The sequence below is a fragment of the Meleagris gallopavo genome, chromosome 7 (assembly GCF_905368555.1).
Source record: "Meleagris gallopavo chromosome 7, MGAL_WU_HG_1.1, whole genome shotgun sequence".
In the NCBI taxonomy this organism is placed as follows: domain Eukaryota; kingdom Metazoa; phylum Chordata; class Aves; order Galliformes; family Phasianidae; genus Meleagris; species Meleagris gallopavo.
Genome location: NC_139410.1, coordinates 22,116,908 through 22,138,473, shown reverse-complemented (window position 1 = coordinate 22,138,473; position 21,566 = coordinate 22,116,908). Strand labels below are relative to the sequence as shown.

General features: G+C 57.9%; 1 protein-coding gene across 20 annotated transcripts in view; it reads right to left on the bottom strand.

Annotated features, from left to right (window-relative positions):
* The window catches only part of TNS1 (tensin 1), a 51,095-nt gene that overhangs the window by 16,995 nt on the left and 12,534 nt on the right, over positions 1–21,566 (bottom strand). For 8 of the 20 annotated variants that reach the window (XM_085228480.1, XM_085228481.1, XM_085228482.1 and 5 more), the window contains 16 exons: positions 18,826–18,864; positions 17,466–17,507; positions 16,216–16,265; positions 15,839–16,010; positions 15,455–15,505; positions 14,902–15,024; positions 14,663–14,727; positions 14,474–14,557; positions 14,278–14,390; positions 13,621–13,681; positions 12,358–12,433; positions 12,120–12,249; positions 11,413–11,478; positions 10,748–10,909; positions 2,847–4,532; positions 1,053–1,139 (listed from right to left, as the gene is read on the bottom strand). In XM_085228480.1, the coding sequence (XP_085084606.1) occupies positions 1,053–1,139; positions 2,847–4,532; positions 10,748–10,909; positions 11,413–11,478; positions 12,120–12,249; positions 12,358–12,433; positions 13,621–13,681; positions 14,278–14,390; positions 14,474–14,557; positions 14,663–14,727; positions 14,902–15,024; positions 15,455–15,505; positions 15,839–16,010; positions 16,216–16,265; positions 17,466–17,507; positions 18,826–18,864 (3,007 nt within the window). Of the gene's footprint in view, positions 1–1,052; positions 1,140–2,846; positions 4,533–10,747; positions 10,910–11,412; positions 11,479–12,119; positions 12,250–12,357; positions 12,434–13,620; positions 13,682–14,277; positions 14,391–14,473; positions 14,558–14,662; positions 14,728–14,901; positions 15,025–15,454; positions 15,506–15,838; positions 16,011–16,215; positions 16,266–17,465; positions 17,508–18,825; positions 18,865–20,576; positions 20,596–21,566 lie in introns of those variants that run through there. The other 12 variants (XM_085228476.1, XM_085228483.1, XM_085228478.1 and 9 more) reach the window with 5 other exon arrangements.

The following is a 21,566-nucleotide window of genomic DNA, read 5'->3' as shown; positions in this document are numbered from 1 at the left end:
TCGGATGCCCAGCAGCTCGCAGGCTTTTTGCTGATCCACTCCCCAGAAATGGAAAACAGACGGGGACGGCAGGGAGGGGAGGGAGGAGGGGAAAAAAGGGACTCATTGTTCAGGAGTCGGGAGTGGGAAACTTCACAGGCTGCTCAGAGCGAAGCCTGGAGGAAACCCAGGCTCTGCACACAGCCTCCCGACCCCTGGGTGATTTATGTGCTGGAAACTATGCTTGAAAAATAAACCCTCCTTTCCCGCAAAGCCGTGCCCCCTCGGCAGATGTGCAGCCCTGCTTGGCCACACAGCAGCTCCCCAAGGACGCCCTGTCCCTCTGCAGGAGCAGCATGCCTCATCACAGCACATCCAGAGTGGCCAAAAATAGGGAATACAGCATCCTGCCCCCACTCTGTGCCCATATTGCTGTCCCTTCCCCAGGGTGATGTCACTCACAGGACCAGACAGAGGTAAAAACTTGTTCCCTCTCAGCAGCAAACTCTGCCCTGTAGTGCTCACCACAAGACCCAAATTTTTCCGTCCCTCCGGTCACAGACACGTCTACTGCTCTCTTCCATCCTAGAGTGCTTCATCAATGTGGCATCAATATTTCACCCCAAAAAGCACCACAGCACCGATGCAGTGTCCCTGCTGTGAGCAGCACACTCCAGCATTCAACTTTGCCTTCAATTTTCCAGTCCATACCAAAGGGATTCACATCAACACCACACACCAGAGCCCAGCCCAGCTGGGGACAACCCCAGGATCGATTCAGCCACGTCCCCTTGTGCCAAGGGCTTGGTAGGCTCAGACCTCTTCCATCCTCCTGTGGGGCTTCCCCTCCCTCCAACCCATGTTCATGCAACACACAGACCACTCGGCATGCAGGCAAGGAGGGAGAAGAGAGAGGGAAGAAAGGAAAAGAGGAAAGAGAGGGAACAAAAGAGGAGACAGGAAGGAGAAGAGGAGTAGGAAAAAGAAAGGAGGAAAAGGAAGAAGGAAGGAAGGAGGAAGAAAGGAGAAAGAAGTCTTGAGAAAGAGGAAGGAGGGAGGTGGAATGAACAAACCAGAGGAGGAGAAGGACCGTTGCTGGTTCAGAGGAGGACGGGGGGCTTTGGTGCTCTTGTTGAGGTCCCTGAGCTTGGCGTTGTACTCTGCCAGCATACCAGGACAGGGTGCAAGGAGTGTGGGAGGTCACAGGGACACACACGGACCCCATGGGGAGAGGAAGGGGCAGACAGGACAAATGTCACGAGATACAACAGGGAGACAGAGAGAGAGAAAACAAGAGATGATTAGTCGGGCTCCAAGAGATGAGCCTGAGGTCGCCTGGGGTCCAAGGGAGCTTAAGCCCTACTTGGAGCTGCCCCTCACATCACCCAAACTGCCAGGAACATTGCTTCACTTCACCCCTCCCCTATAGCTCCAGGCACTGCTTATACACCAACTGGGAACGCTGTGGCTCCCAGCCACACATGGCCTTGTGCAATGCCATCAAAGCCCTGACACCATCCCCTTGAGGATGGCACCACACAGGGCCCATCCATCATGAGATGAAAGAATGGAGGAAGGGGACTTGAAGCACAGCAGAACTGGGGTGCCAGGGATGGAGGAGGCGCGAGATGCTCCTCGTCACTGCGCCAGGACACACAGGCAATTTATAGCAGCAGAGAATGTAAACAAACCCGTCCGTGCCTGACTTCCAACAGCGTCCCCTCCCAGGCCCAGCGCTGGCTTGGGGACACTTCGTTCCCGGCCAGGGGTCAGCCCGCCCTCCCTGTCCCCACTGGCACAGACAGCCAGACTGGGGACAGGTGGACACAGGCTGGGGCCATCCCCATTCGTCTCTCCTCCATGAGTCACTGAGGTGAGACTGAGCCCAGCCCAGTACCCAGGACCCTGCCCTGACCCCCAGCTCTGGCACAGGTTTTCCAATAGATGCCATCAAACATCCTTTTCCCACCCACTCCAAACACTATCCCTCTTCCTCTGAGAGCTCTCCTCTTTTCCACTCTACTTCTTCCCCTACTCATAGCCGCTCAGTGGGTTTTGGGGGGGGGGAATCTTGTTAAAACATTCAGCAGCCCAGATGTACAGTGAAGTTTGGGCATCTCCATACCCTTGGGTTTGTTTAATGCCCTGACTCCCTGCATAGCTCTGTGGATCTTGAATTCTCAAGATGGGGTTTGGATGGGTGCAAACTTCACCCAATGCCCCTGTTCTCCCCCCACAGTGCTGCCCTCTGCCCTGGGGCAGTAGTGACTCAGCCCCAGTGCTGGATGGGTTGCCACTGTTGGATTTTTCCAGCCAAGCCCTCTTCCCCCTCCCTTCAATACCGGGCGAGTTTCTGGACTGAGCGCAGAGCTGGAACGGACGGAGCCGCCAAGCCCCAGCATCACGAGCTGGCCCCAAGCCTGGACACATCCCCAAACTTTCCCAAATGTCGCTCCGCAATGAAACAACTGCTCGCTTAAGCAGTAGGAGTGAAGACACCAGCGCTGCGGCACCTCTTGGGTTGGGTGGGACCCTCTGCGTCCTCAAAACCCTCAGAGCTAAAGACAAGGGCAGGCAGGCAGTCAGAACACAGTCTCCTAGATGCTGTTGCCCCTTCCTGCCCCACATGGCAACCTCGAGATGGTGAGCTGTGCTCAGCAAGCAGCAGAAGCTGCCCCCTCCCTGGAAGCGGTGCTGGCTCAGTTTCAGGCTTTGATCCAGCACAGATGAGGAGTCATCATCCCTCATCCTCACTGCCACCATGCAAGGTGCCAACACCAAGCTCATCCCCACACCACCCTTGTGGACTGAAGCTGCTCGGGACGCACGTCCCCTCCCTGTCCCCCCAAGGAATCAAAGCGTCCTACCTGCCACCCTGTGGGCCACCAGCCCTTCCAGATTCAAAGGCTCTTCTCCCGACCTCGACAGGTCTTCGTAGCTCTCCAGTCCCTTGTGGGGCAGCTGGCTTTGTGCTGGTGCAGTGGGGGATGGTGGGGAGGAGACGAGAAGCTGCTGAGACCCTGCAGGGCTGTATGAGGCACTGAGCGGAAGGATGCTCGCTGGTGCACTGCCATAGCTCCGAGGCTCTGGCTGGTAGCTATAGGGAGTATAGGTTTCCCGGTACTCATGCACGGTGTAGTCTGGTTCCACAGTACTTCGAGCCGCAGGAACCAGTGGACCAGGTGAGTAGGCTTTGGCCAAGGGATCAGTGCCCACAGAGGTGCCAAAGGACCTGGGCTGGACCACTTGTGGGGCTGGCTGAGCATAGTGACCACTGAGTGGCTGTGCAGATAACGAGGAGAGCGTGGCAGCCGGCTTGTCCTGGCGGGCAACTGCGGAGGGGACACTCTGTGACTTATGGACGGAGGGTGCAAGGTCCAGCATGAGGACATCAAGTGCTTCAATGGACTGCTCGATCTCTCGGCGCGATGGAGCCCGGGGGAACTCAGGCATGCTGTGGCTGTGTGGGGGCATGGGCTGCAGTGGGCTGGGCTGGGGGCTGCAGCTGGACAGGCTGGGGCTGTGGCTCTCCAACCCACCATCATGAAGCTGGGATGGCGGTCGGCTGCCGCCCTGCTGCTGCCAGGAATTCAGGCCCCGCTGCACAGCCTCCCGGCTGCTGGTGCTGCGAGCCGGAGCCTGAGGTAATGCCGGGTTCGCATCGTACTTGGCTGTCCCCACGGCCGGGAAGGACTGTGAACGGTGGGCACTGGGTAGGTCATAACCGTACAGGTAGGGCTGTGGCACCGGAGGCTGGAGCCAGGCCGGTGAAGCTGAAGCTGGCTGCCGCTGCGAGTATCCGGCCAGGTGCTCCTGAGCAGATGCTGAGGGCCGTAAGTGAGCCAGCGGGTCGCGGAGATGGTGGCCCATCAGGGTATTCTGGTTGCTGTAGGGGTAGGCACCGTTGGAGAGAGGCTCAGCCTCATAAAGCCCTTCCTTCAGCATCTTCTCAGCCCCATTGTAGCTAGCCGGGCCGTTGGGCAGCGAGGAGAGGCTGCCCACACGTGGCGCCTCATGGAAGCCAGCCTCACTGGCAGTAGTGGTACCATCTAAGGACGAGAGCGTGCCCAGGCTGCCCACGCTGTGCCCATCCTGGTTGGGCAGTTCATCATCCAAGATGTCCGTCTCCCGCTCAGCCAGCAGTGGTGTGCCAGCACCATTGACGTGCACCTGGGCTGGCACTACGTGGCGGCCCGACCCGGCAGGCAGGCGGGCAGGTGCAGGGCCCGGTGCGTGGTTGTGCATGGGCGCCGCGCTCTCCAAGCCAAAGCCGACCAGGAGACGGTCCAGCTCCCGCTTCTCCTCGGGGCTCAGCACCGTGTGGCCACCAGGTGCCCCGGGAGCCCCCGGCTCATCCGTCCGGTCGGTCTTGGTGGAGGCAGTGGAGTTGCCCGAGTCGCTGCTCACCGACAGTGTGTGCTCAACGTGGTTGGGGGCTGCCGAGAGGGGGAGGCGGGCGGTGTTGACAGCGCCGATGCTGCCGTGCAGGGAGTCTTTCTTCTTCACTTTAGCGTAGAGGCTCCCGTCCAGGGGCCCTTGTGTGTGCCCAACCTCTGCAAGGGGAGAAACGAACACGAGACCCCAGATCAATGGCTGGCTCTCTGCACGTAGCTAATGGGTCCCATTAGCCGGTGGTTTCGATCTCTTCCGTGCCGCCGGAGTGCTTAACTACCAGCATGGCCGTCTCCTCCGCACCTGGCGCGGTCCCATGGGCGCTGCCATGCACAGACGCCGGTGCCAGGCCCCCTCCCCACGCCCCCGTGGCTCCGTGCCGTCCTTCCCTGCCCCACAAGCACCGCATGCTCCGCCGACATCCAGCAAACAGCCCCCCGGCTCCGTGCAAAGTCCGTGGCTGTTCTCCTCCCGGCCCCACCGGAGGGGAAGGCTGGGGCTGCTGATACCATTGGACGTCGCTTAACGGCTGCACCCAAAGGGACACACTGGGGCACTGGAGGGCAAACGGGAACCGTGGGGACAATGCATGCACACAGACTGCAGGAGGCCAGGCAAAGAGGAGATGCACTCAGTCTGGTATCGAAGACAGATGGACCGAAGACCCATCTGCCCCCTCCTGCCTGCTCTTTCCTCCCACTCTCCTCGCAGACCATGCACGGATCCAGCCCAGCCACCCATCCTTGACATTTTCTTCCCTGGCTACCACAAGGCTCCCACCCTTTCAGTTCCTTCCCTTCCTCTTTCAGGGTGGGTGGATCTGCTCCAGGCCTTCTCCAGCAGCCAGAAGCTCCCACACAAGCAGTATTTCTTCCCAACCCCAAGCATACAGCAACTCCTCCCTGGGGAAGCACGAGACACCACACAACTCAAAACTGTATTACAGCAATGTCACCACTGGTCTCATACCCCGCCCCAAGCCCCCCAGATCCCAGCACCACCACCTCCCAATGAGTCACCCAACCCTTAGGGATGCAGCGAGACCCTGACCATCGCGGTTGCACTGAGGACAGCCCCCTTCACCATGCCTGTCCCCCCCCAGCAGCACGCACAGCACCGGCTGGGCTACAGACTCTTGTTTTTCCAGCTCCCCGACAAGGTTTCCTGGAAGGGGCTGTGAGCAGCATTAAACACTTTCTTTTGGAGGAAAAAATGACTCTTCGCTGGCCGAGGGCCAAGCGGCTGACTCAGGAGCGGAAGACAGCCCTAATGCGATAGTGTGAAATCAGAGCACTCCTATCTGTGAGCAAAACACTTCCGAAAGCCAGTCCTAAGCTGGGGCACAGGGCTGCATCAGCCAATCCCCGTCTGCCTATGGGGACGCACTCACCCCATGCCACGACCCCTCCTCACCATGCACAATGCCCAGCACATAACCTACCCAGCCAGTCTGTTTCAACCCCAAGAAAAGCCCTCTCAGCATCAGTTTTCCACTTGCAGGTCCCTGTTGGCAACCCAGGAAGGCAGCTGAGCCCCAAATATCCCCCTGGCCTCAAAGGTGCGGTAATGCAGCAGGGACAGCAGGGTTCCCTCTGGGCACGCAGTGTGGAGGGATGAGAATTTTCGTGTTCCTCCACGCAGCCAGGAACCGGCAGCATTTGACTCACAGCAGGGAAACGGGGAAAGAAGGAGGGAATCCCTTCCAGTGGAGGAAGAAAGGAAAAAGTATCGTGTCCAGGGGCAGCGTCAACGCCGGAGAGATTGAGACATCGCCTGGAGCTGGGACATCGCCCAGCCCTTGTCTGATGGCAGTGATGGGTGCTGGCCGATCCCAAGAAATAGGGCAAGAGCCGAAGGGAGCTGGGATAAATAGGGCAAGGGAACAGAGAGGAAAAGGGAATAAATAAACATAAATGGATGCACGTGGCTCCAAAGGAAAAAAAATAGATGGGAAAGGCTTTAATTAGGCTGGGAACCGCCCCACTGCTGGGCAAAACATCTCGAAAGCAGAGTCTGCAAGGGGCACAGCTCACTATAAGTGCCTGTCCCACCTGCCTTGCACCCTTCAGCCTGATGAGGACACAGCAGTTTGGTGACCTCCATCCCAAGAGCTGCACTGGAGTGGCAAGTGAGGAAGGCTGTGCCCCCTGCCCCACACGAGACTGTACACCCTGTCCTCAATCCCATGCCTCCCCTGGGCTCTGATGACAAGAGGTGAAGCTGCTGCTCCCTGCCACCTCTCCATAGCACTCCAGGACCATACTGTGAGGAGAAATTAAGTAAACTCCCCCAGAAACCAACAAGAGAGGAGGGTACAGGCTGCTTCAGCCAACACTGGCATACCCAAAGCAGCAGGAATCCAAGTCTCTGTTTGCAAGTGGCCACAGCTCCCGGCAAGGTCAGGCTTCGTCCTGAAGGTCAGCACAACTCCAGCCCAGAAGGTTGCAAGTCTGCCCAAGCTCAGCTCCTGGTATAGCTCAGGGCTGGCTGGCATAGAGCCTGGGGGTCCTTCTCCTGCAGCCCCCCTCGCTCAGACTGGGAGAAAACCCAGCCCACAGCAAGTAACATCAGGATAGGGGCTCAGCCCAGTGGGTGGTAAAGAACGCATACCCCAGATCCCAGAACCCTATCTCAGGTTTGAGCCCCACGCAGCACCATGCTCCCACACAAATCCTGCACTCGTGTCGAGGACAAAGCTGGGATACTAACAAACCTCCCTCAAACCGGTCCCCAGCAGCATCCCATCTGCTGCCACTGCCCTAGCAGGCAGGACCATACGGGATGAAGAAACCAGGGAAGAGCTCTCCTCTCCCCACCTCTGGTCTATTTCACGTGCCCAGATATGATGGCAAGAAGTAGCCCAAGCCCCTGAGCCAGGGGTCACCATGGCCATGAATTCCATCCTCCCCACCCTAAGCCCTCCCCTTTCCCAGTCCATCCAGCTCAAAGAAAAGCAAGCACAGGACTTACCAAAGGGCACAGAGAAGAAAAGATCCTGAACGAAGAGAAGGAGTGGGCAGCAAAATCCCTTTCCTTCACTCCTTCCAGTGGACCTGGCACAGTGGCAGCTTGAGCGGCGCCTGCAGCCGGCTCTGTGCGTCTGTCCACGACAGGAGCTGATGGCCGGCACTGGCTGTGGGCTGGCGTTTGTCCTTTTGGCTTTGCTTTCCCTCTCACAGAGCTATTCCCCACCGTAACGCTGTGTCCCCGGGGCCAATTTAGGGGCACCCCAAACACAGCGGGGGGACCGTAGGGCTCAGACCTGGCGCAGCAGCAGGGAGAGAGGGCGGGATGGAGGAGGGAAGGACAGAGGAGGCTGGAGGCAAGGAGGTGCTGGTTCCCTCCCCTCTGCCCAGACCACACAGAGGAGAGGCAGCAGGGAGGCGTTTGGGGGCTGCTAGAGCCCCAGCCCTGTTTAACCCAGCAAGGAGCGAGCCGCCATGGAGGGAGGGCAGGGAGGACAGCCGGACAGACAGCTCCTAGTTATGAATATTAACTACTTCCTCCAGAGGCAGCCAGCGCAGCGCTGCGTTAACCATTTCGTCGGCACTGCAGACATAGTGACAGATTCTCCAAAAAGAGCCGGACAGACAGCCTGCTCCCTTCACACCACAGCATCGCCCACTGCAGGAGGGCCCCAGCCCTGGGACCCTCCAGCTCGAGAGCACCCCCAGTCCTGCCTAGCTCTGGTGTCGCGTCACACCTGTCCCCAGAAAGCTGTGACACATTCCGTGTGGGAGGAGGGGGGTGGCCTTTTGGGCATCACGTCATGCTTTAAGGAGGCAGACCCAAAGCTCTGGCTGGAGATGCGAGTTTCTCCTTCTTAAACAAGTGCCCAGCTCAAAAGGCACAGAAACCCTTCCAGTGGCCCCATCGGCCAGACACGACCTCCTCTTCACTCTCCCCAAAATGCACATCTCTCATAACTCCACAAATGACGATGGGAGCAGCATTTCCACCCAAGCCCTCAACCCAGAGCCTGGTTTCCCCAAACACCAGTGTGCACCATGTATCCTTGCACACGTTTTTTGCTTGCTTTTCCACCTTTTGATTTTTCACCCCTGGTTCCACAGCTCTAGGCACACCAAGGACTCCCCAGACACACTCCATCAGTTTAAGGACCATTTAAAGAGGAAAGAGAAGGGGCTGAGCTCCTACTGCCCGCCGAGCACCACTCCTGCATCCTTCTGTGACCCCCACGCTCCAGCTCGACCATCCAACCACCCCACGGATGCTTCGCCATTACCCCATGGGGAATAACCAGCAGGAAAGTGGAGAAACTGCCCCTGGATCCAGCCCCAGCCCTCCGTGCCCTCCAACACCCACCCGCTGAGCCCTTACCTCGCAGCGGCCGGAGTGCAGAGCAGTGGAGATGGGCGGGATGGGGAGGGGGAAGCAGATTCCTTCAGCTTTAGTCAGCTGGCGAAAGCGAGAGCAGAGCCAGCAGCTCCCTCCCTGCTGAGCCCAGCCAGGGGACAGAGCCAGGCGCAGGGGGGAGAGCCTCAATGCTCCACCGATAGCTTTAACAGCCCCAGCCTGCCCTGTCTGGCTCCCTGCCTTCACACAGCTCGGCTCGCCTGTAGCTCCGTATGCCCTAGCTGTCCAAGCGGGCCCAAGGCAGGAGCCCAGCAAGACACCACCCCATCATATAGACAAACCTGTGGAACTGGCCCAATCCAGGGACTTTGGGACCATGGAAAGGTGCAGGACTGATACCTAAACTGTTCCCTGCATAGGACAGGGAGGCAGGAAGGCACCAGCATCACCCCAGGATGTTTTTCAGCCAGGGCTGATTCAAGTTGCTGGCACCCCCCATAAACATGCCTGCTTACACCCCCACTGTACCGTCCCAGACACGAGCATGGTGGGAGCGAAGCGTAGGCACATGAGCACAGCCAAGTCAGGGGCCAGCAGCATTACTCAGGTGGGGATTTAGCAAACCCCGTACAGATGTTGGGCTTGGCCCAGCCTCAGCAGTCCCCATTCCAGCAGTGGAGACAGGACTTGTACAGAGGGAGGCAGGGATGGATACAGGTTCAGTGGGTCCAAGGGACGGTGGTTACGGGATCCACTGGGTCAGGGACACGCATGGCCCTTTGGCACAACTTCACACTGCCCCAGCATGGCAGAAACCTCTGTCCCCCTGCTCTGTACTACCACAGCCACACATTCAGGTCCTGGGAATAACCCCCTACCATCTCTGCACCAGCCCCAGCACTCCGCTGGCAATGATCTCAGCCAAACCAAACCAGGCAATAATCACTCCCCATCTACATTGCCAGTGTGCAGTACCCCAACAATCTCTCTGCAGCAACTCTCCAATAAGCTGCAAAACCCAAAGTGGACCAGCTGCTCCCTGGACCCAGTCTGGCCCCACCAGGAAGGGCAGAACATCCTTCATCCACCCTGAACAGGGGAGACCTGAACTCCAATAACAGCCATCCCCTCCCTCAGCTTTCTCAGCTGCTGTAAGTATGGAGGGAACTCATTACAGAGTCAGAACGACCCCAAAGCCTCTTTGAGGAGGAGACAGGAGGGCAGGCGGAGCTGCAAGCCACAACACAGCAACCAATGACATGCAGTGGGAAGGAAATGGGGGGGGTCCAAGTGCACCCCGCTCTCACTGATAACCACAGAGCAGCCCAAGCTAGGTGAGGACATGAATAAAGCCAACAGAGCGGGTTGTGGAACAGCCCAGCTGGGCCAGAGAGCCAAATGAGGACGTTTGCTCAGTCAACCAGGGACCTTGCTGCACCTCAATTTCCCCCACATCCATGAGGATAAGCAGACAGGTGGCAAGCACCAGAACAGGCATCATCCCCGGTGGATCCCCTGCTATCCACCATGGGGTCACTCCCCAGCCCAGCAGCCTCTCTGCACCCAGCATGGACCCAAACAGAGCCAGAGCGAGAAGGGGAACCCACCGGTTCACAGCCGATCCTGACCTCCAGGCTGCCACCTTCTCCGGGAGCCTTCGCTGGACGTCAGGGAGCAGCAGTGGCAAAGCAGCAGCGCGGCGGTTGATCCCACCCCGGTGCTGGTCCCGTGTCCCCCCCCGCCCCATGCCAACCTCCACCCCCCCCTGCCCCGCCACCGCCGCTTGCTTGCGCCTGGTGTGCCAAAAATGTTGGCGTGCAATTCTCTGACCAAATAAGGCGAGAATAACCATAAACAAGGACCCCTCGCACTGCCGCCTCAGGCACCGGCAGCCCCAGCCCTACAGCTGCCATGCCAGCCTGCTGCAGCCAGACCTAGCGAGGGAGGGAATAAGGCTGTGGAGGAGGGAACCTGGCCCCACTCCCCACAAGAAGCAGCACCATCGCTCCCCAAGGTACGGTGACATCCCGTAGCCCTGCTGGCTACCCGCAGCTCTGACCTTTCTCCAGGTGTTTCCCCGGCAACGTTGGCTCAGCCCAGGCCCCCTCGGCACTGTCCTCACGCTGGATGTTGAAGTTCTCATAGGAGTCCCAGCGGATGAGCGGGTCGGATGTGTTGTAGTCCACTGAGACGCTGGGGCCGTTCTCCAGGTGCTCCATGCCTGGGAGGACGAAGGACAGTCCGTTGGGGTGAAAACAGAGCTGGCACATGAGGGATGAGGCCAAGAGATGGCACAGGGGAAGGAAAAAGGGGAGATAAGGCAGGAGGGTTGTGGGAGGGTTGCTTTGGGACAGAGAGATGGATGGTCAGCCTCTTTTCCAAGGTAACTAGCAATAGGTCCAGAGGGAATGGCCTCTAATGGTGCCAGAGGAGGTTCAGGTTAGGTATCAGGAAGAATTTCTTATCAGAAAGAGTGGTAGGGCATTGGAACAGGCTGCCCAGGGAGGTGGTGGAGCACTGTCCCTGGAGGTGTTCAACAGAAGGGTAGACATGGTACCAAGTGACACAGTTAGCAGGCAACATTAGCAGTAGGTGGACAGTTTGACTGGCTGATCTTACAGATCTTTCCCAACCTTAAAGATTCTATGGTCCTATGGGCAAGGATTGCTCTAGGGCTGTACTTTTTGGGGTGCAGATCCTCCTTGTGGGTTGAGCTGGCCTTACCTTGGATCTTCTCAGGGCCGTAGGAGAACACAAACTCCACCTTTCCATATTCAGGAAAGCGTTCATCTGGCAGGAAGAGAGAAGAGCAAAGGGGTATCACCGTCTGTCCTTCCAACAGCACACAGACAAGCACAACAAACCTGCACAAAGCACAGGGCACCTGCTCTGCAGAATCACAGAATGGCTTAGGTTGGAGGGAACTTTAAAGACCATCTGCTTCCAACTCCCCAGCCATTGGCTGGCTGCAGCCACTAGACCAGGTTGCCCAGGGCTCCATGCAACCTAGCCTTGAACACCTCCAAGGATGGGGCATTCAAAACTTGTCCAGACAACCTGTTCCAGTACCTCACCATCCAGCCAGCTGACTACCTCAGCCAGCTCAAGCATTATCCTTAGGCAACGATATCCAAATTTGGGATGATGCTGTCATCTGACCCACCTGGCACCACACCCATCATATAGAGCAGGATGGCCCTGGTTCATCTCCACCATGGTCAGGAATGGGACAGGGGCTGCCCACCACCAAACCCTTCCCTAGATCACCAGGAAAGCTCAGTCTCACACAGCCTGACAGATGGGGGATGGTCATTCTGGTCTGTGGGGGCCGCATACCTCAATAGTTCACAGGCAGTGAGAGTAGCACCAGAGCTGCAGGAGTGGAAAACTGGGAGAAAGGAGGGAGAGGCTGCATCAGATAGCACAGTTACCTCTGAATGCCTCATCCAAGTCCTCCTTGCCAAAGACGATATCCAAGTCGTGCACAGCACAAGTGTGGAACTGCACACGGAAGATCACATCACGGGTCGGGCTGCGGAACTTCTTGTGGTAGCACTTGAGCTGTGGGGACAGCAGGGATTAAATGAACCTCCAGGCTGCCAGCATGCCCTTAGGGCACAAGGACCACTGATCCACAGCTCTCCTTGTGGAATGAGGTGAGCTCCTTACCAAGATATCACCTTTGAGCAGCAGCCCCGGCTCGATGGTGATGCAGATGCCTGTCTGGCTGTCCCCTTGCACGTTGCTGTGGAGAAGGACAGTGTGAGTACGTGAACTCTCACATCACCCAGCCTCCACCAGCCCCTTCCACCCAACCCCCCCAGACAGGGGCCCAAAGCACGGGGCTCCCCTCGCCTCAGTTTTCCTGCCTGCAGCCCCGCCATGCACCGGGGAGCTTCCTGTGAGCAGTGGCGTCAGCACTCAGCAGTAGGGGACAAGCACAGGGGACGCGGGAAGAAGGGAGTTGGATTTCACAGGCAAGATAAACCTGGAGTTTATTACCGGCATCCCATAAACAGTCTATTAAAAGCTGAAAGGCGAGGCTGGGATGGCAGTAAATCTCAGCTAACGGGGATAGAAGGATGGTGGGGATGGGAGTTCCTGGTTCAGGGGGTGGGATGGGAATACCCCAAAGCTCTGTTCCCCTTAAAGGGGCCCATCTGAAGGCTGGGTGTGGGGCCGGGAGCTGGGGGATCCACATGGGATGCGGCCCCCGCAGAGCATCCAGGCAGCTGGAGAAATTAGCTTCTTTGACTGCTCCCAGGGGCCCTGGGGCTGGGAATGGGGACACAAACCCAGCTCCATGTGGTAGCATCAGCAAAATGGTATTGGGACAAATAGTGTGGAGGTTAAAAAGTGGAAAACTATTCTGGGGGAGGAGGAGAGGGAGACTATTCTGCAGGCTCTGAGGAAGATGCTCTTCACAGCCACCTTCTTGCAATATGCTCTGTACCCATGTGCCCCCCAGCGGGGTTGCTGGCAGGGCATCAGCCCTACAGGATTCCTATAGGGAGGGAGAACCATTACTAGAGAAGAGCCTCACATCATGCTGCAGCATAGAGATAGGTTTTACTGGAAAGGAGCAGCCCTGGCAGGAAGAGCATGTCTCTGGCCAGAGGCAGGAGAACCGCCTCTGCCCCCAGGGGATGGTGAGGTGTCCCCAGCCCCAAGCTCTGCACAGTTCCAGGCTCCCTCTGCTGATGCTCAGAGTCACTACAGCCCTCCAGCAGAAGGGGCCAGGCCAGTAAGGCCAGTTCCTCCCTCCAAGGAAGTAGGGAGTCCCTTTTTTCGCAGCTGGCAGGAATCAAAGACGACCAAGCACTGGGATCACTGGAGATTTGGCCCTGAAACATCTCCCCCCTCCAACTTGCAAGCCCCCTCCCCAGCTGGACAGAAAGGGGAGCACGCTGCCCAGCATGCAGAGATAGTTACTAGATCCCCGATGTGTAGACGGGCTGCATGGCCTGGTAGATCTTCAGGAAGGGCCGACAACCTGAAAGACATCAATGAGGGAGAGAAGGCACGTTGTTAGCCGGCAGGGTGGAGGGGCAGGGATTAGTCACGGGGTAGAAATCCAAACAGGGACAGAGCCAAGGCAAACAGCCACTCCCACCCCAGCCAGCCCGCACTGGTGAGGCCTCCAGCAGCGGGCAACATCTGGGATGGGCAGAAAAGGATGCTCCTGACTGCACAGGGCTGGGAGCAGTGTGGGAACCCCCAGAGCCCAACTGGGTCCTATAGGACACATGTGAGGCTAGGGGTGGAGGTGAGATGGAGCCTAATGGGCTCTGAGTATAGCATCTCCTCCAACTGCCCCAGCAGGCACTAGCATCCAATAGGTACTGCCTCCCCTGCCCAAAATCCAGTCTGGTGCCATTCTCCAAAAAGCCATCAGAAAAGCCTTACTGCTGATCAGTATCCAGCTCTAAGGGGGAGCAACCCCAGAGTGCATTCCTGCAGGGTAGCACCCTACTAAAGAGAAGAGAACAGTTCTAGAGAGGAAAAGGATAGAAAGCATTCAAATTGCCCAGGGTATTGTGTAAAGTAACCCCCTTGGAGAACAAGGAGCAAAGGCTCAGGGACACCTACCGCCTTTCGATTCAAAGTTGGGGATGCCGTGCATGATGACGTGGTGCAGGAAGAGGGGCTTGTTGTTCATCTTGATGCTGCCGGAGAGGAGCCCACTGAAGTAGTGGATGTACCTGGAAGGGTGGACAGGCAGCTCAGGGACAGGTCCCACAGCCCCAGCCATGGGACAAACCCAAGGCCACGTGCCAGAACACACCTCTTCTGGGAGGGCTGTCCCACCGGCACCACCTTGTCCTCATAGAAGCGCTTCATGGCAAACCTGTCCAGAGCCTGATCAGCACTGTGGAGACAAAGGGTTACATAAGGGGAGAAAAGCATTGGTACCGGCACACTGCAGCGCTGAGCAGAAGGTAGGGAAGCTCTGAGACTGTGCCATTGCTCTCACCTGGCTGAGATATTGCTGTAGTGCATGTAGGCAGCCACGACTACCCCCAGACGGCCTCGGTTCCCCTGCAGGTAACAGAAAGGATATCACAGGGGTGACAGTGCCCATCAGCACCCCACACTCCCAAATCTTACAACACACACCCCAATCTGCACAATGAGCCACCAAACACCAGGTTCCCTACACCTCTCAGCTTGTTCAGCTCAATCCCTGCAGTCACCCTTCGGGGTCCAGCCCACCTTGTTGTGCAGCACCACCACATTGTGAGCCGCCGCGTTCAGCCACGTGTCCATAGCTTTGCAAATGCTGCAGATCTTCTCCAGTGCTGGTGTGTGCAGGTCAGGCCATCCAAAATCCAGCACCTGGGCAAAGAACGGGGAGCAGGGGACAATCAAGAGTCAAAACCACATCACTTCTGCCTCTGCAGTGCACAGTTGATGCCTCTTTCAGGCTCTCCACCAACTCTCCTGCTGCCAAGACCCTGTCCTGATCTTGGGAGTGTTGGGTCCCCATATCCCAGCTCCCCAACACCCATCTCAGCTGCTCAGGGGACCCCACATTTCCAGGGATGGAGATAGTTCTCCAGGGGAAACGAGGGATCACTCCAAGAGTTGCCAACTTGGGCTGGTGGGGGAAGTCCTGGTGCTCTTTCCTGGGCTTTCCCTTCCCTGCCCCTCCAGCTGCTTGGTGAGGCAGGAGGGTGACTGTTCCTGCCCTGGGAGCTTGCACTCAGGAGCTGTTCCCGCTGCCCTGCCCCAGCCTCAAAACCCTCTGCTCCCTGCTGTGACCCACCTTGGGGTGAAGTTTGCTGATGTCATGTCTTCGCTCCGACAGATTGAAAAGCTTTGGGGAAGAGGAAAGAAAGTGTGAGGAGATGTCTTATTTCCCAATGCCACCCCAACCTCTTCTTCACCCTCAAGCCTCCCCAGATAACCACTTCCCCAAACACATTAACCCCAGTAACGACCTGCCACAGGGCACTACCATGGCCAAAAATTCCCATGGGGTCCAAAAGGGGCCGGAAACCTCCAAGAAAGGAAAAACCATCTGTGTCAGTGCAAAGATCCTCACTCTCCAGCTCAGCGCATCAGGGTGAAGACTGACCAGAGATGAGGATGTGGCATCCATTCCCTAACAGCATCCCAGCCCCATAGTCAGGCTGTCAGCTCCTCTCACCACATAGTTGTCCCCATGCTTGGACTTCAGCATGTGGGCCACCTCGCGGAGGTTGCTGCGGAAGCTCTGCTCCTCAGCTGTGCTGGGGTAGGAGACAGCGATGATGCGCTCCGTGATGTACACCAGGTCCAGCTCACAGCTGCTCTCCATGGCCGCTGTCACACTCATGCTCCTGAGCAAGGAAGAAGACTGCCATCAGGATAAGGCACCAAGCAGGGGACATGGTGACCCTGCCCACCACCACGGTCATCTAGGTAAAGCAACACAGGCCGAGATGCTTGGGAATGCAGGTATAGGGCTACCCTAAGGCTTTCCCCTGCTCCCAGGTACCACTGCCTGCAGGTCCCCACCCCCATGGTGCAGATGTTGGGCTCTACCTGGCTGTTTTGCGGTGTGCCTGCCCGCCTCTGGGGGACCTTGTGGCGTCCTAAAGAACAAGAGAAGGAAAACAAGTTACTGCCATGGCTCTGGAGTCACAACAGCCATAGGTCACCAAGTGCAGTGGCGCTTGGAGCATCCATCCCTGACACACTGTCACCAAATCACATCCAATGAGCATCCTGGTGGCACCATGTCCCCACACTGACACAAGCAGCCCCTAGCGCACACAAACTTGGGGACAGCACGATGGCAGCCCCATAACACCTGGCCACAGGACAGGGCAGGTCTGCAGCCCACAGGAGGCTCATGGGGCCAGGCACTGCCGTTTGCTTTGGCCAAGCCAAAAGCTGGGAGGAAATGTTTGAGCTCTCCAAGCAGGAAACTTCTATTTATGCATGTTCTCCAGCCTCAAAAATTTCATCTGCAGTCGGTTTGTTGGGTGACTTTGTGACCTCAGCCAAAAAACAAAGCAAGGTTTCCAAAAAAAACCACTAAGGGAAAATACACTCACACCTCATTAGTTTTAGGATCTCCTACTAATAAGGAGGAGTCCTTTAAAGATTCATCTAGCACGGGTGGTGCATTTTGATTCCTAGGAAGGATCCAAACCTCAACAACCAGTAGAGCACCATGGGGCTGCAGGAGGTGCCACCAACCCCAAAGAGTAGAAAAGATGCTGCAGAAACCCCCCCCGGAGTGGGGGCCTCAGGTCCCCATCCAAACCTGCCTCCCACCCTGTGTCACCTCAGCACGTCCCCATGCTCTTGGCATCATCCAAAAGTCATAGGCCCTTCCAGCCTCCAGCTGCTGGCACAGTGACCTCAGCCACAGGGAAGGATGCAGAAACACTGAGAAATTCACCAAAAGAAACAAAGCAACAAAGGGGGTTCCTGACTCTTCACTGGACATTTCCAGCCCTGGTGTGTGCAGAGGCGGGTGAGCAGGGGGAAGCCGTCTGCGTTGACTTTGGCAGGGCATTTGTCTACACTGCCTTAGCAATTTCATGTCCACAGATTAAAAAGCAGATCCCTAGCTCTACGGACAGGAAAGCCGGCTTTGCAGCAAAAGCCTCCACTCCAAGGCCTCTGCTCATCACCTTAGGCATCAGCATGACCCTGGAATAGGGGTCCAGCAGCAAAGGGGGGTCATGGGATAAAGAGCAGGCTTTTGGCTGTGGGATAGGCACAAGTAAAGCCCAGTAAGGTCTCAAGGTGAAGAGCAGCCTCTGCCAGCACATGGCACTTACCAGGGTGTCCACCTGCTTGGTGATGCTCTGCCCTGGGGACGGCTGTGGGAGGGGTGAGAGTGAGAAAAAGGAGAGAAAGAGAAGGAGAGAGAGGTTGAGAGGCACATGCACACGTGCAGAGGGGCAGCTGGGGTCATCAGTTCCCCCTGGCTATTTCTGGTCCTTCCTAGGAAATGCTCCATGATGCCGCTTCCTTCCTTTCCTCCACGTGTCTGTTCTTCCTAAAAGCGAGGAATCCCTCGAAACCCAAGTACAGCACCAGAGCAATGCAGAGCCCCACTGGGGGCCACTGACCTCCTGTATCACCCCTGCATCCCCCATAGCACCACCCACTCCCATCCCATCCCATCCTCACCCCATCTGCAGCAGGGAGGTCATTTCCAAGAAAAGCAGCCCCCAGCTTCAGCTGTGCCCCAAAACCAGGGCTGTGGTGCAGTGGGTAAACAACAGTGGAGCCCCACCTCCAGGCACTGCTCCCCGAGATAAACGCAGTGCCACAGCAGGATGGCCAGGGTCCCAAGCAGGGGATGCTCAGGGAAGAATGATTTCAGTGAGATGTCACTGATGGCAGCCTCTGGAGAGCTCTGAGAAGGGCCTGTGGACTGGGGGAGGGTCTCGTGACCCCAAGTAGAGAGGCAGGGGACAGAGTCATTGCCTAAGGATAGCCAGTTAGGTGGCACACGGGGATCTCAGCCCTGGGACCTGGAGACAAAGGGGAAGCCAGCACCAGGCTGTGCCCTCCTGCCACAGTTGCTCCAAGCAGGGGGGCACTGCCATTTCCAACACAGGCGATAGGGCAAAACCCTTTCAATTTCCTCCCAAAGCCACAGTAACGGTCCCAGCTCGAAGCCAACACATTTTTGCCAGCGATAAGAGCCTGCAGCAGCGTGGGCAGAGATTAAGCCCAGGGCAGATAACTATAGTGGGGCTCATGTGCTGCCCTCGTGAGCTGGCAGGAACTGAGATGAGCACCCACTGTGCCCAGCTGGGATCACACAGCACAGCACCCAGTACCATGCTACGGCTGCAGCCCTGTACTGCCACCACACCCCACGCTTCCCATGCCCTGTGAGAAGGGCTCCTGTCACCCCAGCAGCTCTCCAGACCCACGCACATCTGGCTGCTCACTAAATATCCTCCGCAGGGACAAAAAGCAGGGGGTGACAATAGCTGGGGACGCTCACACTTGGCTTTGGGAGCCCATAGCCAAAGACACATCTGCTACAGCTATCTCCGGCGTGCAAAAAACCACCTCGCTCCAAGCCAGGAGGAAGGACACCAGAGCCTGGGATGGTCACGTCCCACTGCTGTCCCTCTGACAGCCGAGGGTGAGACAGCTCGCCACAGAGTCGTCACTTACCAGCTCATAGTTGACAGCAGGGGAACATGGGGTAGCAGCCTGCAAGGGAGCAGAGAGGCACCCATTAGTCCCTGCAGCACCAGGTACAGGAAAGGAGCAACATCCCCTGCTCAGAGCACAGAGCTGAGCACGCTCCAACCCTGGTGGGCAATCCCAGACCCAGGTGGACAACCCCAGATGATCACTCTCAGCCCCAGGTGGGTAGCGTAAGGCTGATGCCAGGAGCACCTGGCACAAAACCCAGCCCAGCCTTCTCTGAGTACTTCTGCAGACGCCAGCTGAACAGCTCGGCTATTGTTACCTTAATTACCAGCGGCAATTACTGGCAATTAACCTTGGGTTTTGCGTGCACCCCAGCAGCAGCATGCTGCAACGACAGAGGCAGTGCTGGGTTGGTGGTGGTGCCCACGGGGCCACAGGAACAGCACTGCAGGCTAGGGGGGCCTGGGGATGATAGCGGTGGTAGGAGAATGCAATTCAGAGCACCTCATCCCCTCCACCCCAAAAAGCATCCTCAGACTGGGACCCCTTACAAGTCACCCCGTGCCAGGCAGAGACATGCTCAGCAATATCCCGCCACTGTGGCGTGGAGACCTCTCGCACCCCGCTCAGCATCTCCCTGGCAGTGGACCAGAAAATGGGGATTTTGCCCCCAAACATCCCACTCCCAACAGCCGTATCCCACCCCATCCCAATGGTGGAGAGCCTCCAGCCGCCAGAGCATTCCTGTCCCGCCTCTGTGTTTTGTTCAGGGGTTCCTCCTCCTCCTCTTGCTCCCTTCCCCTGCGCATTATTATTATGATTTTATTCTAATGCAGAAACGCTTCCATAAAAGGCCCCTTTCCCTGCCCCGCGGCGCTGGCCCCACGCCAGCCTCCCTGGAATGTTCTCCGGCAGCAAAGCGGCCACGGACGGGGCCGGCACAGGGCCGCGCTGTACCCCACGTCCCCCTAGGGATGCTCACATAGGGTCCCCCCGCAGCCCAGCCCCCTAGTTCCTGAGGCCGGGGATGGGGCAGACCCCCGACTGTGGGACACTGAGGGCAGGTAGGACACTGCCCACCCAGCCTCTGCCTTCTGCATCTGGAAGTTTTTAGCTGCAGAATGGAATAAAGTGGGGTGGCTGGGGTGGGACCTCCCTGCCCTAATTCTGTGATGTCTAGTATAAGGTTAGCCCTTCCTTGGGACACTGAGCTCCTGATGCAGGCACATGGGAGCACCCCAGGAAGATGGAGAGAGACGTTGCAGACCACGCAAGTGACAGGGCCACCGCCATCCCCTATGTCCCCCATAGAAAGGTGGGGGGTCCCACGCAGCCCCTGGACAGTTCTGCCCGACCGCAGCAGACACAGCCGCCTTTCTTCTCCCCGTGCCGGTGTTTGCATTCCTGCCGCACAGCTCGCGCCGCCACGACCCCTCCACCCGGCAGCCCTGCCCAGGAATGTGAGGAACGAGGCACAGCGGGGCGGCTGCCCACCCTCAGCCCCCCACACCCCCCAAGTCGCAGGCCCCCCCAAAGGTCCTCACAAGGACCCAGCCATCTCCACCCAGGTGAAGGCTGGGCAGCAAAATGCACACAGCCCAAGCTTCCAACACAGCCCATGTGGACTCTAACGTCTCGTATGGGGTTGCGCGCAGAGCACCACTGTGCTCTCTACATCCAACCATCTCCCACTGCCACACCTACACAACTTCACACCCTCAGGATGCCACAGCCCTGTCCCCGTGTCCTGCATGGCCATCGGCACACACCTCCTTCCCACAGCCTTCCTCTCCCTCCTCCTCCTCCAGGTCCTGCCGCAGCCGCAGCATCCCCATGGGGCTCCCCCCAACGCCTCACAAACCTCCTTGGAGGGAGCAGTCTGGCTCAGCATGGGGTGGGCTGGGAGATTGCGGGGGCTCCCCCCAGCCAGGCTGAAGGCACTGAGGGTGCAGCGCTGCTGCTTACAGGGCTGGGTGAGTGCTGGCCCTCATCCCTTCCGGCTGCCGGTGGGTCGCCCGGGCCCATCGCTGACGCATATCCCTTCCTTTGGGTGGTGGTTTTTGTTTTTCCCTTCCCCAGGAGCTCTGATAAACATCCCCAAGCCGTCCGATATCCGGGCCGGTGCTGACCCTTGCGGTGCCAGGATCACCGAAACCTGGCACGCACTGCAGGGATGAGCAAAGCCCCACACTGAGACTGCAGTGAGGACAGCCCCTATACCCAGAGATGCAGTATCCATCACAGCTTGGCAGTGGGCAGGAAGATGCCGAAGAGGACAGTGACTCAGTGACTTGGTCACTGTCCCACAGGACGGTACTGGGGTGGCACCAGAGGCAGCTGAGTGGAGATTCCACGTCACCCCAGCTGTCTCCTTGCACTCAATGCCACGTGTCACTGCACATCCCAGCTGTGCATCACCTCCCAAGGTTGGGTGGCTCGGTGGCACCGAAAGTGATTGATGCACACAGTCACCATCTCCATGCCACTCCTTGGTCCCACCACGTGCTCCTGTGGCCAAACCCAGCTCTGCACCACGCGTCCCTCGCAGTTCCCATTAATCTCCTGTTTATGCAACAAGTCCCAGGCAGGAGGATGGCACACTTCCAGCTGCGCTCCCCCTGCCAGCCCCACCCTGCATTGGGCAAAGCACTGAGCTGTCTGCACAGGGTCCCAGGACTGGGGGCAGCACCCTGTTATGGCAGCTTTGCAGGTTCCCCTCCCTTTGCTGAGGGTTGGACGTGTCAGCAGCCCCGGGAGAG